This window comes from Tursiops truncatus, chromosome 16, assembly GCF_011762595.2.
Source record: "Tursiops truncatus isolate mTurTru1 chromosome 16, mTurTru1.mat.Y, whole genome shotgun sequence".
Lineage (NCBI taxonomy): Eukaryota > Metazoa > Chordata > Mammalia > Artiodactyla > Delphinidae > Tursiops > Tursiops truncatus.
This window is the reverse complement of record NC_047049.1, coordinates 12,400,378-12,417,154: the sequence shown is the minus strand read 5'-3', so window position 1 is coordinate 12,417,154 and position 16,777 is coordinate 12,400,378. Positions and strand designations below refer to the sequence as shown.

At 37.9% G+C, this 16,777-nt stretch overlaps 1 protein-coding gene across 9 annotated transcripts in view; it reads right to left on the bottom strand.

The window, feature by feature from the left end:
- FAM204A (family with sequence similarity 204 member A) overlaps positions 1–16,777 on the bottom strand; it is a 98,068-nt gene that overhangs the window by 65,738 nt on the left and 15,553 nt on the right. For 6 of the 9 annotated variants that reach the window (XM_073793909.1, XM_073793912.1, XM_073793908.1 and 3 more), the window contains exon 6: positions 14,609–14,698. In XM_073793909.1, coding sequence (XP_073650010.1) covers positions 14,609–14,698 — 90 coding nt within the window. The other 3 variants (XM_073793913.1, XM_033841676.2, XM_019940082.3) reach the window with 3 other exon arrangements.

The window sequence follows — 16,777 nt, the reverse complement described above, 5'->3', positions numbered from 1 at the left end:
AGTTATAACTGTCTAATACTATTATACCAATTTCTCTTCTAAGAACTATCTCATAATTTAAAGAACGACATGGCTGAGAGAGAGATTTAGGAAGACACTTCCAGGCAGAGAACTTGAATTTAAATCATCCTCTAAATACTACATTCTGTCCTTTTTACAAACTGTGATATTTAATCTGAAGGTACACAAAAATTAATCAATTGCTTTTATTATGTGACTGTGAAATATCAACTCTACTGTCTCCAATAAAGAACCAATAATTACTTTTATAACATTAAGATAAAGTCATTTGTGAAGACAGTATCTTTCTTGCACTTATGACTAATCCATTATAAACAAATGCCAATCTTAAAAACACAGCTCCAGAATAAGTGCAGTTACACTGAGTACAGATAAGAAAGTACAAGGAGCTCATTGGCTATGCTACACCAAGTGGATGAAAAGTAAAATTGATTTTATACTGGAGGTCTATATAAATAAATAAATAAAATCCTATCTTTTTTTTTCCTGTATGTATGCTTAGATTTCTTGTACAAACAACAGAATGCTCCATTTCATTCACTTCAGCAGGATGAGCTCTTTAGAAAAAGACTGAAAAAAGATTTGATAATCAACTTCCAAATTTTATGCTTATTTTTTTCTATTTCCATCAATTTTCCAACATAGTTAACATGAACAGGAAAATCTTTCCAGTAAATTAAGCAACTGAAGACTCAAGTGAAGTCTCAAAGGTCTTGAAGACTCTGGCAAGTCACATATATCCCATGTTGCTTTTGGTTTCCCACCTCTTCTTTGCTTCAAACCTAAAATGAAGAATATGAAAATCCCAATTTATTTCTAAATACTTTCCTGAAGTAACATGTTTACTAAGCGCCAAAGTAAAATAAACTTTAAAAGTTTTCACATACTCCATCAATTACAAAATAAACATCGAACAGGAGGAAGAAATGCCTCCATATTTATAATCTGATAAACATTCAGCAAAGATACAAAGAATAAAATGAATAACAATTACACACAAACTGGATTCACCAAATATATCACAGGATTTCTGTAATTCCTATGAATTTAGTAGAATTACTAATTTAAAAAATCTTGAACTCACCCCCAGGCAAGTTTCTTCTTTTTCCGAGCAACCTGTGAATTTTCAGCATCCTTTTTGGCTTTTACAAAGTTGTGGCAGGCAATCGCTTTGGCAATTTTTACACCAAGCTAAGAATTACACAGGAGGAAAAGTGAAAATAAATATTCTAGCTGATACAAGAATTACAGTGATACAAATACTCGAGAATTTGTGGGTATGAAACCCATGTCGGCGTTGCTTTAGACATGCTAAGAATAGAAATTCTTATGCTCGGCCCCCAAAACCACCGCATTACAACAAATACAAAGATGTAGCTAGCCGCTATTCTCCCCCCACAGACCTTTATCCCAACCGTACCAGCCTCCCAGTCTCCCAGATGGAACTCCTTCCCACACTACGGCCCGTCGAGGGTCCACGGGCGCTGTGGATGAAGATCTTGAAGCGCTTTCAGCATTTCAGTAGGCCAGACAGGAATTTACCCCGATAAGGCTGCACAGGCTGACAGAGACATCCAGTTTCTTTGCTCTGGGCTAGAATTACAGAAACTCAGTATGGGTGTACCCGTTATCTCACGCTGATCAGAAGCTCAGATTGGCAGTCATAGATGTGATTAATAAAACACAGGAAAGCTAATTACTACTTCATAAACACAGTTTGTGTGATGGGCAATCGCTTGTCACTCACTGATAGAAAAAGGAATACAAGGGGTGCCAAGAGGCAAAGAGGCGGGGCACCAGGACCACAGTACCGAAGTGTTCCCTCTGCCAGTCGCCCGTGCGTGCATGCTCCCCCCTTACACCCATCTGCCCCAGTGCTAGAAGGTTGAAGCAGAACAAAGCCTCCTCTCACCCCACCCCCGGAAGACTTCTCTAACTCAACCCAACAAAGTCTTTATTTCTTTATTTCTCTAGCCCTTCAGCTTCTGTGCCATAACCTATGGTACAGCTCTCTGGCCACAGAGCTGTTCCTCGGTGAGCGTCTCCAGGACAGGCATGGTAATCCCCTAGTTTTGGTGGGCTCTGATTTTAAAAATGCCCACCTATATGGATGGCTCAAAAGTATCTGTTAAGAACCCAGGTTAAACAACAAAGGCTAAAAATCTCTTCCTGGTACTTCTTTCCTTTTCTCTCTCTGTACACAGCCTACTGCATTTCAGTAGCCAGCAGACTTGTGGACAAGAGGCAAGGACCCAGAAGCTATTCTCAAGTCAAAGTATTACAGCCCAAGGTTTAGGGACCTGCTGGCCAACAGTGAGGCACGGCAGGCAGTCAGGGGCTCGTGTGTAAGGAGAGAAGCCGACTTAGGAAAGTGAGGTTTGACATGCCCGACACTCCTTTCAGCTCATCTTGGAGAACAGTTTCCTTTAGAATAAAACAAACAAGCAGTCATCAAGCACTGACCGGGGTTTATAAATGAGAACAAATACAGATCTGATTTTTCAGTCTAGGAAAGAATACACATAAAGAAGGTAAGTAAATGGAAGCAATATGACAATCAAGCCGGCGTGCTGAGGTAGTCGACACCAAAAGGAAAGCCACTGAAGGAAGGAGGGTCGATTGTGGCTGTGAGCCCACCTGGGAAAGCAGACCAACTCGGAGCCTTCCTGACACTCAAGCCAACACTAGCAGCAGCATCTTTTTTCACAAGGACGACATTCATTCAATCAATATCACAAGGGCACAAATGCATTATTTTGCCAGGCACTGTTGCAGGCGCTGCAGATACAGCTGTTAAAAAGAGGGCTTCGGGGCAGGCGGGGGGTGGGGCAGCTGGGGAGAAGGGGTTGCCAGTTACATCTGACTGCTTCAATCCCGGACCTGTTCTTTTGGCTCTCTTTTCATTTCCAGTTCTTTATTACAGAAAAATTCATATAAGTCAACTATAAAAAAGGTTAAGAATCAAAGGGCTGTAGCATCATCGTCTAAGGAGAAAACGAAGCTCTGGAAGAATGCTCTGGAATCATTTAGCACGAAGATGGATTTCCTATCAACTGAAACACCATTCACTTGTCATAAATGTAAAAACATCAAGTTACGCCTGTCTGGTTAGGCTAGTCAAAACTGCAGTAACAAACAAACCCCCAAATCTCAGGGGCTGAACTTTTATTTCGTGTTTCACTTAATGTCAGCTGTGACTGGCAGGTCTCCCCATCTTGTGGTGCCAACATCTCAGCACGTGGCTTTCAAGGCGCTGTGGCAGAGGAGGAGATGGCCAGAGGGTCTCACACTGGCTCTTTAATGCTTTAGTCCAGAAGCAACACACAGCGTTTCTGCTCAAAGCCGTCTGGTCAGAACTACTCACAATTCCACCTGGCTGCGAGGCGGCTGGCCACAGGGGTGCTGGGGGACATCAGGGGAACACTAAATGCACCTAATGAACTGTCTGCTGTCATAACATGCAGCTTGCCGCCTGGGTTTAAGGGGTACACTGGGTCTCTCCACATTCGTGTAGGATATTTAGTCTCCTCTCTGTCCCCCACCTCCCAAAGATAAAACACAGAACTCAGTATTTGCCTATCTAATTATATTCCTATGTTTTAGACAGCATATGCAAATTTGAAATATGATATAGTTTTGCCAGGATCACCCCCTAACTAAAGTTCCACTCAGCTAGTTTATCTTATATTTAAATTGAGCCTATACTTTTGAGCATGAAACAAAAATGACCTGAACTATATTTGCCATGTACCATTAACCCCGTGACAAAATTACTTCCTAAAACTGTTGTAAATTAAGACGCAGCTTACAGTTTTAGCTTACTGAAATTTCCCAGTATGGATTTTCTGGTTTGGGGATAGACAAACCAAAGAGCATCTCAGTGTGTCTGGACATTGACCGTGGTCATGTGATTTTAAGTGGGGCCTCTTCAACGTGGTCATATACTCTTACAATGTAAAAGATTTTAGTTTTCTAGCAACACGAAGGACAAACCCAGCACAATCAGCATCACAGTGAAGACTGAGAGCACATATGCCACAGAAGACATAGCACAAACTTGTTAAAAAGAATTCATTACAATGTAAGAAACACGTATTTACATGAGAGGGCTCCATCGCTTTGTAGACTAATTAAATATAGTAAATGATTAGGTACGTAGGCCATACGTTCAAGCAGACCTGTTTGTAGGAAAGGTATATTTTCTAACTGTATTTTGCCTGGTGTTAGGTTCAATGAAATGTTCTTTAACTGATGAACATTAAACAAGCCTGGTCTATGCATTTTACAGAAAGAATCTTTTAGCTTGTAATGATGATGAAAAGTCTTATCAATGTTGTGTCCTTCCCATGCTTAAAATGAATGTTTCACTTATTCCTGTGGAGAAAGTAAAAAGAATGGAAATATTTGGAAATATGGAAGGATCATGAGATCTTCTATAGAAGACACAGTTGAGAAGAAACATGTTTTCTCAGGCAAGATGACCAGCCCACGTTCCAGAAGATAAAAGAATACCGTGCTATGTTTCCGTATTACAAACAAACAATATAGGCCCACAAGGATCCCCCTTCTGCTTCTCTAAAAAGAAAAATGCATCTTCGTGCCCAATGTAAACATCACAAAAGCTTGGTCAATGGTTTTCATATTAAAAAACTGTTTCAGGTCATCAGATAACTATAGCAACACAATGTGGGAAGAAATTTTTTTAACCAAACAAAAATATATACAGAATTTCTTGTATGTGTAGCCAAAGTATCAGCATTTTCCATATAGAACATCCAATATTTTGCTGCATTTTAATTAAGGTGTCTAAACATTATCACAAAGAACTGCAAATTGGTCAGAGCAAACGGTAAGGAAAATTAAGCTCTAAAGGCTTTTTATCACCATATTTCAGGAACCAAGGGTGTAAAATGTTCTAATTTGGGATATATTAAAAGCCATAAAAGGTCTTTCAAAAAGATTAATGGTACTTTGCTTGGATTTAAGATAAGGGCTTTAGCTGGTTGGAAAAGCAGGGCCCTGGCTGGACCCTTGAGGCATTCATCTTTACAGCCACTTGGAAGATTTGTAAAAGCGTCTGCATAACCTCAAGCAAATGCACCCGGCGACATTTTTTTAATTCCTTTCAATTTTACAGGTTTAGCATGCGTAAATCATATTGGGTTGTAAAATAGATATAATGGCACATCTTGTAACACAGTAGAGATTTTTAAAAGACAAACTCGCAAAATAAAGTTCATTTTTCTCACTAAACCTTGCCCTACTGAAGTTTGCCGGTAATCATTTGAAGCATCTGATTCAAACAGCTTAATCTAGCATCACTGTAAACTTCTTATCCATTTCATAAAATACTTTACTCACCTTTGAATTACTAGCTTGTAACAGATTTATGAAGTTTTCCTCCCTTCTGAACACTTTCAAGGCACTTATTTAAAAATACCAATTATCATACTTTAACTTTTGATGGAATAATAGGTCTCTATGAAAAAATATTTATGCCATTCTCTTTTGTTCTTTAATTAAATGAAAACAGATGTTTTCTGAAGTAAAGCGGAACCATTACTGGAGCACTTAAAGTGTTAAGGTCTTTAATTTCTATATCAGTTTGGTCGACAATTCATGATTGTCTTTACTCGAGCTCAACATTAATGTCAAGCAAGTTACCTAGGAGACGAAAGAGATCAAAGAGACAAAAACCCCTCCAATGTCTGATTAATCAAGCCTGCAAACAGCTTATTTCTTTTCGCCTGCATGCAAGTATGAAAATGAGATTCTGGGAGCCGAACATTGTGCAGATTTGTTCATTCTTATCAGAACAAAGCCAGCGGCAGCTTATTTCATGGATCATTGGCACTGTCATCAGTGCTACACAGAACGGGTGACAGCTCCTCATTTTGAGGCTTGAACAAAATTAGCAAAAAGTCGGCACAAATTAGCCTCTCATCTTTTTGGTAATATGACATTATTCATTTACTTTTTATCCAATTTTTAATTTTTTCCTTGTCAGCTATCCCTTTCTAGTGTCTCCTGCATGGCATCACAAAATGCCTTCTTAGAAACAAGCAGAGAAATAGCCAAAGTTGGAATAACATGCAAAGTTCAAAAAGCAAAGAAGAAAAAGCACTTCCAAGGACTGATGATGCTTTATTTTTTTTTTTTTAGTAACTTTCAAAACTTTGCAAAAATATTAACAGCTCAGAACACCATGCAGTTAAGGAGTTTTATGAAATCGCTAGTATATTTCAATAAAGAAGATGATGTGGCTAATGTATTTCACTCAAACCACAATTTAACATGGCAGGTGCTATAGTAAATTCAGGATGTCTCCACTCGGATCGGTACCTTTCTCTCCACGGTCATACCTGAGATGCCAAAGCTCTGAGGACAGCAAATAAGCTCTGCCATATCCAGTCATTTAAACACTGACTGTAAATCAAGTCTTTTTCTCTCTGTTAGAGGAAACAGCCCAATTTCACTGTCATCTTAAAATGTGCACACACAGGTTTGCATGTTTGTGTACTACTTACATCTATGTTGTGTGCACAACTGTACAAACACCTATAATTTATTTTTATACCTACAACTTCATTATCAGTTAAATCCAAATGGTTTTTATTTCAAAGCATAACCCAACAAACCCTGTTTTTAAAATACATTATAAGATATATTTGTATAGACATATTACATATATATGTGTATGTGTGTGTGTGTGTGTGTGTGTGTGTGTGTGTGTGTGTGTGTATGATTCACCTTGCAATTTATAAAAAAATTTTGTATTTGGTCCATGAGGTATGAGAAGATAGACTTTGATTCATATCCTCAACTCTGATTTCATAGCGGAATAGTTTATATAACACCTGGTTTAATGATAACTGTTAAGGCTTCAAATCATATGTAGATTACAGTATTCCAAAGCGGGGAGAAAAGATGTTATACTGTTGAAATCACTCCTGGATAGAGACATTTATATTCAATTCATTCATAAGGGAAAAGAGCATTAAAAAATTAACCATAAGCTGTTAGATGCTTTACACAGTCCCCATCAGAAAGACAGTTTTTTAAAGAACTGTAGTACTGTTTTCAGCAATTTCTTTATCTCTGTTCTTCTAAGTAAGAAAGCTTATTAACAAGCTTTGAACTTAAAATCACATTTACAATAATGTGCCATCAACAGTTTTATAAGCTAATTAGAAAAAGATTAATTAATGACTGGCTGCTAATAAAATGGCAATCATGAAGAAAGAAACCATGGGTGCTAAGCTTCAACTACCACCAATTAAGAGCTAATTACAAACAAATTATATATGTGTTTTGCTGTGGGCTTTAATTTACTAAAATGGTTTTAATTAAAAGAGAAAACATGCTGATTAATTGAACTGCAGAAAAAATCTACAGTATAAACTGTGCTTTGTCTGTCTCTTTAATTAGACTTGTAACATCTGAATTTTTTTTTTAAGGTTTGTTAAAAGCACAGATAAACATAATTAAAAGAGAGTATAAGGAACACCATTCTAGGTGATCACCCAATCATTCCCCAGAGGTTAAAAGAAAATGTCCTCAGTGCAATGAGATCTAAAAAGCACACCTAGAAGCCTGAGAGGAAAACCCATCCCTCGGTACCATTTTTATTTTTCTCTTGAAGTTGGAGCATTTCTAAAATGCTCCAACTTCAAGGATGTACACCATTTTTTATAGGAAAGAACGTATCTTTAGGTTCCACGTAAAGGAATTCAACTAGGCCTTCCCTCACCTGGATAGGCATAGCAGATTTTCCATACGATGTGCTAATTGTTCATCTATATGAAATAACTGAGTTACTTTTAAGAACTAAGGAGAACAAGGCTTCAAAGAATTAAAATCACCATTTAAAGGTCCCGCATACTATGCACAGACTACAAAATGACACACAGCGGAACATCTAAATTAAAAAACCACTGAGAAATGACCAAAGTTAATGAAAGTGAGTCAGTTCTAGATGATCCTAAATGGAAGCACACACCCCTCCCACCCCTCCCTCCGCGGCAGGCAGAGCGCAGCCGGCTTCCCCAGGTGGCTGATCACTGCCAACTAACAAGAGCCTGTTCAGTGAGGGTTTTCTCTCCCTCGTGTCCTAGATTCTCTCCCAATGCTAATCAGTGAAATATACCACAAAGAAACTGGTCCTACACTCTGCTAACTGGAAAGAGAAAAAGAAAGAAAGAAAGAAAAAGTAAGGGATGGAAGTCAGCGTAGGAAAATTTCAAATAGGGGCATAAAACAAATTTTGCCAGAGTTTGCAGGCATTAGATGACTTTGTCTGAAATAATATATTCTTCATATACACCCCTGGTACTAGCAAAAAAGGAAATCTCCTTTCTGTAAAAATAAAATGTTGAAATGGAGATATTTAATTTTAAACTCTTAATATGTACAAATGAGTACTATTTAATGCATTTTTACTTTGTTTACCTTACCTTCAGTGGCTAGAAAACACAATAATTAAGAAAATAGAAAGCACCTGCCAGCCTTCATGGGTTCTAATGATAAATTCTTACAATAGCTAACTGGAATACACGTTCAGCTTCATACCTGAACAAATCGTTTTACCTTTGCAATCATGGCTGTTACGATAGTTCTAAAACTAGTCACAAAAACAGGAAGAAAACAATTTTGCTCTCTGGAATACAGAATAAAGAGTTTAGAACCACACGACTTGCTTCACTATAATGTCTTTCAATTTAGTCTTTTTTTTGTGTGTGATGCAAACACCCTTCCTAAAATACCGAAGCTCTGAAAACAGCACTGATGAGAAGTAACTTCAAACTGATCAAGTTTGGCAGCATCTCTATCTCAAAAATGTAAACAGATGTTTCAATTCTGAACTCTAGATATGAGAATGCTCCAGGTACTTTTTGATGGATAAATCTGTCAAAATTGTACTATTTGGGGCAGGGTTTTTTTCTTTTTTGCACGCGGGGCGGGGGGGGGCGGGCAGTGAATTCAAGCTCTTATTCCATCAGACAACATAGCATGTACATCGACATAAAATTAATAACCAAAATGAAAAGGGTGAATTGTAGCCAGAATCCTCCCAGGGAAGCTAAAGCCTAACAACGAACGGTACTGGAAAAGTTCTGAATGCTAGGGCCAAGTGCTGTAGCGTCTGAAATATTTCTGAGAAAGGACCACTTCTCACATGTTAACATAAAATACAGATGCTATCTCCTCAAATGTGTGTGTGTGTGTGTGTGTGTGTGTATCCCTCTCCAATGAGAATGCCTTCAGATTTTCTAGGAAATGGCTCTAAAAATAGAACTTAGGCAAATTAATAATCTGCCCAAATTTAGAGAGTATTTAATGTACTGAGCTAGGAAAGAATACAACTCAATCAATTCAAACATTAGTTTCTAAAAAGGCCACTCCTACCTTTGTTATTTAAATATTAACAAACTATTACTATTTCAACATTATTAAGTTTACCTATGTTTAGAATCCAAAAATCTAGGTAGTTTATTTAGTAAATTTAATGAAGTTAAAATTAAATTCTCAGTTTAATTCATACTGCCAATGTAATATTTATCTATATCTATAAAAAGAATACTATCAAAGTGAGATACTTTTTTAAAATCATTTTATACTTGTGATACCTTGGTTAGGTTCTAAATAAATACTATACTTAACAGCACTAAAGGCTGAAGTCATTGCCTTAGGCCTCCATCCAGAAGTTGCAGCAAAAGAGCTTTAAAATGTGAAACATTTTATTCATTACTCCAAACTGAAAGGTTTTGGCCTTAGCAAAGATGGTAGCAGATTATAACCAAAATATCTCAGATGGGAATATTAAAACCTTGCAAATTATTTTTTTAATGACTATTCTAAGTTATACGAAATGGTTATAACATTACAACATGAAATATGTACTGATGTTTTCAAGGAATTAAGTTTAGCTGGTGCTGCCGAAGGCCATCCTATTTGAGTCACTTACAGAAAAGGCAACCTTTAAGGGCATGAGGTATACAAAGCACAAACCAAATTCACAGGCCACCTCCCTTCCCCGCTCATTTCTGCCCTGACATTGTACAGCTATAATTGAAAGCAACAGATGTAGCTAACGTAGGTGTGACTCATTCGACGGGAGAAACTCACTGTCTGCTGCCAAACCACGCTGGTTTTTATCTACAGCAGGCTACCACGAAGACGCCTAGAGAAAAATTCTCTTTCCAAAATGGGAGATTCAGCTGAAGTGCAGCTTACTTTATTAAATCTAGGCTTTAGCACTTAATTTTGAGATACTTGTTTCTCCTGGTTTCTACAAATTGGTATGATCTGGATTGTAACGAAGATGGTGTGCCAGAAAAGGCAAGCACCAAAGGACGGCATTTTCGAGGATCACTATCAATGAACGGAATGTCCTTCCAATTCAGGCCTGAGGTTAACAAGCTACGAATGTGCTCAGACACCTGTGTGCATGTGCGTGTGTGAATGTACACGTATGACATATATATATAAATAGTATTGTTTAAAAAAAGAACTTTTGTTTTCAAATTAGAACAGTTTCATCAGTATGACACAAGTGTACTTTTCCACTTTAGCTCTCCTCCAAGACTGTTAACAACAAGGAAGGATTTAATCAACAGGACTTTTCCACTTTAGCTCTCCTCCAAGATTGTTAACAACAAAGAAGGATTTAATCAACAGGAGGGACAGTCCCAAAGCAACCACATTACTACACGGCAAAACCAAACTTGATAGCACAATCTAGCTTTCCAACATGTGAACCTGAGCCATCCCCCAAACCAGATTAAATACATCTTTAACGTCATCATTAATTTAAGGGAATATGATTCTGGAAAAATATATGCTTGCTGTGTCATAATGCTAGTGCACTGACAGCTTTGTTCTGGCATGCCAGTTTGTTCTGTTTTGTTTTGCCCTGTTTTGAGGAACTGTTTTCAAGGCCCATTCTCAGACATGGCTCTTCTTTTGGCTTCACTTTTCTCAATACTGATGCCGCCCTATTGGTTTCACAGGCTTATAAATGTTAAACATCGAAAATTAGTTTCACTTATTATGGTTGGAAAAGGCTTTAAGAACTCTGGGGTCTGTGCCTCTGAGCAAAGGCTTTATCAGCAAGTCCCAGTCACTGCTTCTTAAAAAGAAGAAAACGGTACTGATTAAAAACCCATATACCTGATTTCCAAAAGGACACCTACCATGCACATATACATTTAATTCATAAAGGGTTTCTGCCCCAAACTCACAATTACTTACTTCGCAAAATCCCATCTTTCATATCCACAGTGATTCGCACCAAGGAGATAAACATGAGAAACTAAACCTCAAACTAAACTATTCATTCAAGAATTCCATCTTGATTACTTTAGTTATTCTTCGCGGGTGTTTAATTAACACGGCATCAGTATCTCTCCAACGTCTGTGTCTGACCAGCAAAAACTTTCCAAATGTTTTTCCACTTATACATGTAAAAGAATAGGGCCCAAATTATTGTTTTTCCTTTTAATCAGAATTCTTTAACCCCACACTACATACATTTCTTTTACCAGAACAAAGCATTATACTTGTATGCAAGTAAAAAGAACACTTGGGGAAAATGTTTACTATCCTTACAAGTGCTAAAAATAGTATAAATTCCTAAAGCAATCTCATTCATATGTCATGAAGTGTGGCAGGAAATAACAACTCTTAAAATGGAAAATACCTGGCCAGTGTTATGCAATTCCCATTTCTAAAATAGCAGTCTGACAAAACAAAACACAGAAACTTAGTATTCTCAAAGGAAACACAGATTTCTGAGGCCTCGGAGGCACTACTTCTGTTCCCTCTGACAAGCAGCTTCCTGCGGCAGGGAAAGGAGAGCTCACGCGTGGCCACTGATGAGGCAGACAAGGAGGGAGTGAACATGCAACCCTGGTGGACGCAAGGCCACTGCAACCCCAGCCCTCCCAGCGCATCACTTAGGGAAACTATATCCAATTCCCAATTGACCAGGTTACCGAGAGATTTAGTATAGATACATAAAAGATTCTAGAATCCGGTATCTCACTGAAGGCACATTTTAGATCTGATTTGCCAGGTAAAGATGATAAGTACAATCAAATAATGTTTTCAAGATCTTACTGTAATAATAATTGTCTTGAGCAGGAAAACAATCAGCAGTGAATATTGAAACTAGCAAGTAAAGAACAGTGAGGAAAAGCATATTTATAGTCTCAAATCATCTCCCATCTCTCCATACGATACTCATAATTATATAGGGAAGAACAGTAACGTTATAGAGGGGAAACCTGGAGACACCACCTTACCCAAATAATCAAAGGAACATAAGCAATAAATTGGACAAATAGATATCACATGCCTCCTGATATCTTGCACTGAGAAGGACACACTATCATGTCTGTGATCTTCCTGCCAAAAAATGCATAACCTGAATCTAATCATGAGGAAGCATCAGACAAACAAAAACTGAGGGGCATCCTACAACATAAGTGGCCTCTACTCTCCAAAAATACTAAGGTCCTGAGAAACAAAGACAGACTGAGGAAACATTCCAGATTAAAGAAGACTAAAAAGACATGACCAGAAAAAAAATTTTCTTTTGCTATAAAGGAAATCAGTGACATATTTGGTAAATCTAAATAAGGTACATAAGTTAGAAAGAATGGTAAAGCAAATGTTAACTGTTAACATTTTGCAAATTTTGCAACTTTCTGAAAGTTTGAAATTATTTCAAGATAAAAGGTTTTTTTTAAAAAAAATCAAAGTGTTCAACTCTTAAAATTTTAGCATTACTAACTTTACCTAAAAGGAACACAGTGCTGCAGTAAAGTAAATGCTTCTCTCTGAATTCCCCTGGCCTCTGGTATGGGTGCTAAAAAACAGAAAAAAGACAAAAAGAAAAATAGCCAGCCATGGATGGATCACGGGCAGCCCACATTCTAACGTTATAGACCAGGGCTGGCATTACTCTTTCTTCCTTTAGCAAAGCAAAGATCTGAGGAAACTTAGTGACTGAAGAAGCCACTACAATAACTAACAGCTAACACTGAAATCCTACTGAGTTTGTGGTACCATTCAACACACCATCAAATTCACTGCATTCAAATGTAATACCTGAATCTTTCTACTTGGAAAGAGAATAATAAAATGCTATTATACTCAATGAATGCTATAATCAATGAAATCAAAATATGGTTATTTTAAAGATGAAAAGAGCAATTTTCAAACTGAAAGCACAAGAATATCATAGGCTAGGAGGGATGAATGAATCTTACCAAAAAAAAAAAAAAACGCTTTTTTAAAATCTCACATTTTTGAAAGGTCACATAACTGCCATTTACGCTGCTTCTCACCTAGGTCCCACACTCAAGCGCACAGCTTCCTAAGTTTCTTTAGATTAGCCATTAATAAATGCACATACATATACATAAACATTATAAATGGAAGTATCAATATCTAATGTGACAACTGATTTTAAGGCTTAGGGGGAAAAAAAGATAACCTGTGAATCCCTAAGCCTTGCTTCTGAACTGGTTTTCTCCCCTACATGAAAGTATAAATCCCACAAGATACTTGTGGCCAGCAACCAAATAGAGAAAACAAACAAGCCAACATACAGCCACCAATGGTAGATGTTTTGACATCAGCGGATGTAAGAGTGGAATGGTGTTTCCATAGAAGAATTTACTGAAATAGTAATTTCACCACTAGTCTTAGTTTAGAAAAAATGTTCACAAAAATGTGAATAAGAAAGATCAGTGCACGTGCCAAGAGTTTACACAGGTGACCGATGATATTCTCTATGTAATTAAACACCATGGAGTAGTTATAGTTTAAGAATGAGGCAAAGAAGGTAGGGATATATTAAAAAAGAAAGCTTTGATAGAGCTTTCTTCCTAGAAACTAGGACAAAAAAGATTTACAAAACAACGACAAAAAAACATATGCCAATTATGAGCTCTTTATGTGTGACTTTACCTAGCGATACCTGGCAGTCATTCCTAATTGGAGGAATATTCCTCCCAGAGGGTGCAAGTGAGAACCTTCTGATGCCTTGGTACTTGGAAAAAGAATATTCAATATACCTATTAGTTTTACACTATAGACTATAGGTTTTAAAAAAAAGGCTGAAAATTCTTTAGGGTTGAGGCAACTACTTAGAATATGCAGTAAGAAAGCATTCTGGGGAGCAAGGGTTAGGAACATGTTGAGAGGTGTGACATTAGAACTCACGGCTGCCCTCAGGGAGAGTTAAACTGAGTTAAAGATGCAAATGGAAAAAGAAAGCTAGCCTTTTAATCATAACTGGCAAAAAGCTCTCTGAACTAGATGAAATCTAGGGGTTGAATATTAATCATGGATTATTTCCAGCACAAGATTTAGATCAGAATAATTTAATAACATTAAAGACAAAAATAAAACCCAGCATTTCGAAATAAAAGGTGGATTTAAGAGGGAAGAAAATGGACAGAAAGGAAAATCTTAGGTCAAATATTTGAATACTGAACTTACTCATGATCACAGAAAGAACATACGCTCATTTTAGAAGATCTGGAAGCACAGAAGAGTGTCACCAGTTGGGCTGACTCACCTCTCGAGTAGCTAGCTGATTGCTGAGCTCCTCAGCCTTCTCAATGTTCCACTCTTCCACAGCCTGGTCTATGCTCTTTTCAAGGCCCGACTAGAAAGAAAAGAAACCTAAAAGTTAGAGGCAAGAAAGAAAGGCAAACATTTGCTAGTAAAGACTACGTCACAGGACCACACCAAACACATTACATATTTAGACTACTTAATTTTCACAATGATCGTATACGGTAGTTGGTACCACTCCCATTTACTGATGAGAAGGTGGTTCAGAGGTATTAAATAACTTAGCCAAGGTCAGGTCATTTCTTGAACTAAGAAAAAGGAGATGCAAATCCAAACTTCTGTGACCCTAAGGACTACGCTTTCCCTTAATAACAATATAATGCTAATGATAATAAGTTAGAAATTATGGCATGCTTATTATGTGGTACACCCTGTGCTTAGTACTATAAGAAAGCTCATTTAATCCACATAACAACTCAATGACATTATACCGTTATCCTGTTTTGAACATGAGGAAACAGAAGCTTAGACTCACTAATTTGGCCAAGGTCACAGCGTCTGTAAATGTTAAAGCCACCATCACATGAATCTAGGTTTGCCCAGAGCCTGTATTCTAAACCACCATTTTCCTCTGCCTCTTTTCACTATGGCCTATTCCTGTAACTTGAGACTTTCATTCAACAGCCCCTCCTAGTCTCTGACGATGGGATGGGTACTAAGTTGGATATTAAACATGGGAAGAAAGTTATATATAAGAATGATTGTACTTTCCTATGGAAATGTTATTTACTAGTTGAAGATACTTCAGGAAATCACAATGAAAATTTTCATGGGATCACCAAACAGGCTGTGTAGGATACATCATACTTTATGGAAAGATGCTTCTTAGAGTTAAATAACTGAGTTTTAGCTTATGGAAATAGTTACTAAAGAAAAATATAACTTTTTAAAAATAGTCTAATATATGCTTCTTAGAAGAAAATTTTATCCCAACGATGGCTTATCTAGTGTATCTTCCACATTTTCAGTTAATGGACTTCTCCCTCCTTGACCTAATAAAAGAAGTCCAGGGAATGTCTCTTCCAGCAGTATACTGCTTGATTATATCAGTCAACTAAGAGAAACTTTGTTCCCATGTAGCCTTTATTGAAACAAGATTTTAAAAATGCCCACACAAAATCTGCCTAAAACGATTTTTGGAAACAAAGACCAGCAAGGTTGTCACTGATGTCTGCGTTAAAGTGAAGACTGTTCCTTCTCACAATCCCTCATTCGACAACCCAAGGGCCTGGAGGATGATTAGGCTTCTTTTACTTGCTCCCGACTGGAGCCTGAGACTGGCATTCAATAGCCTCTCAGAGCCTCAGAGCCCAGGCCGTGCTGCTCTACTGTCCTTTTCCCATTCTGGTCCTGTGATCATCCACCAGTCTCCAGAAATTTCTCTTTTTTGTATTTCTGCAGAATTCTTCTCCTGATAGTCCAAACGACGTCCTGGACTCACTCTTCCAACATCCTTCATTTTCAGCGCCTGCTAAATAACACCCCACCCCAGAATCTATACTCAAGGCCAGGGATTCTCCAAGTGTGGTCTGTGTACCAGGTCAGGTCTGCGAGTGATGCCAGTCTAGGAACTGAGCTTGTGCCAGTGTGCAAATCAATTACATGACTACGCACAGGTCTGTCTAGATGACTTTGTTTAGGGGAGGAAGGGTATGGGATGGGGACAACAAGACTTTCTCTAAGAAGGAAGTAGTACACTGAGTTACACTCAGGCACAAGTTCTTTATTTCCTGGAAGCCCAATACTTTGAATACGCTTGCTCTAGGCCATGTAAGAGCTTTACAATCTAGGATTCTCTCTAAACACAAGATTCTGTCCTTCCACTTACCCCAAGTCCTCGGAGCCAGTGAACCGGCCTTGTCTTCATTTGGAACCCCATACTCTGTCACCATCGTATTTATTCTCACAGTCCTTCAGCCCCTTCCTGGAGTCTCCTATCCTGCCTCTCTGGCCTGCAACCCATGACTAACCTTTTCAAACTAGACTCTAGGCCAAAAGTTCTCAAAGTCTGAGTCTGGACCAGCAGCATTAGTACTACTTGAGAACTTGTTAAAAATGCAAATTTGAATCAGAAACTCTGGGGTTGGGGCCCAGAAATTCATTGATTCTA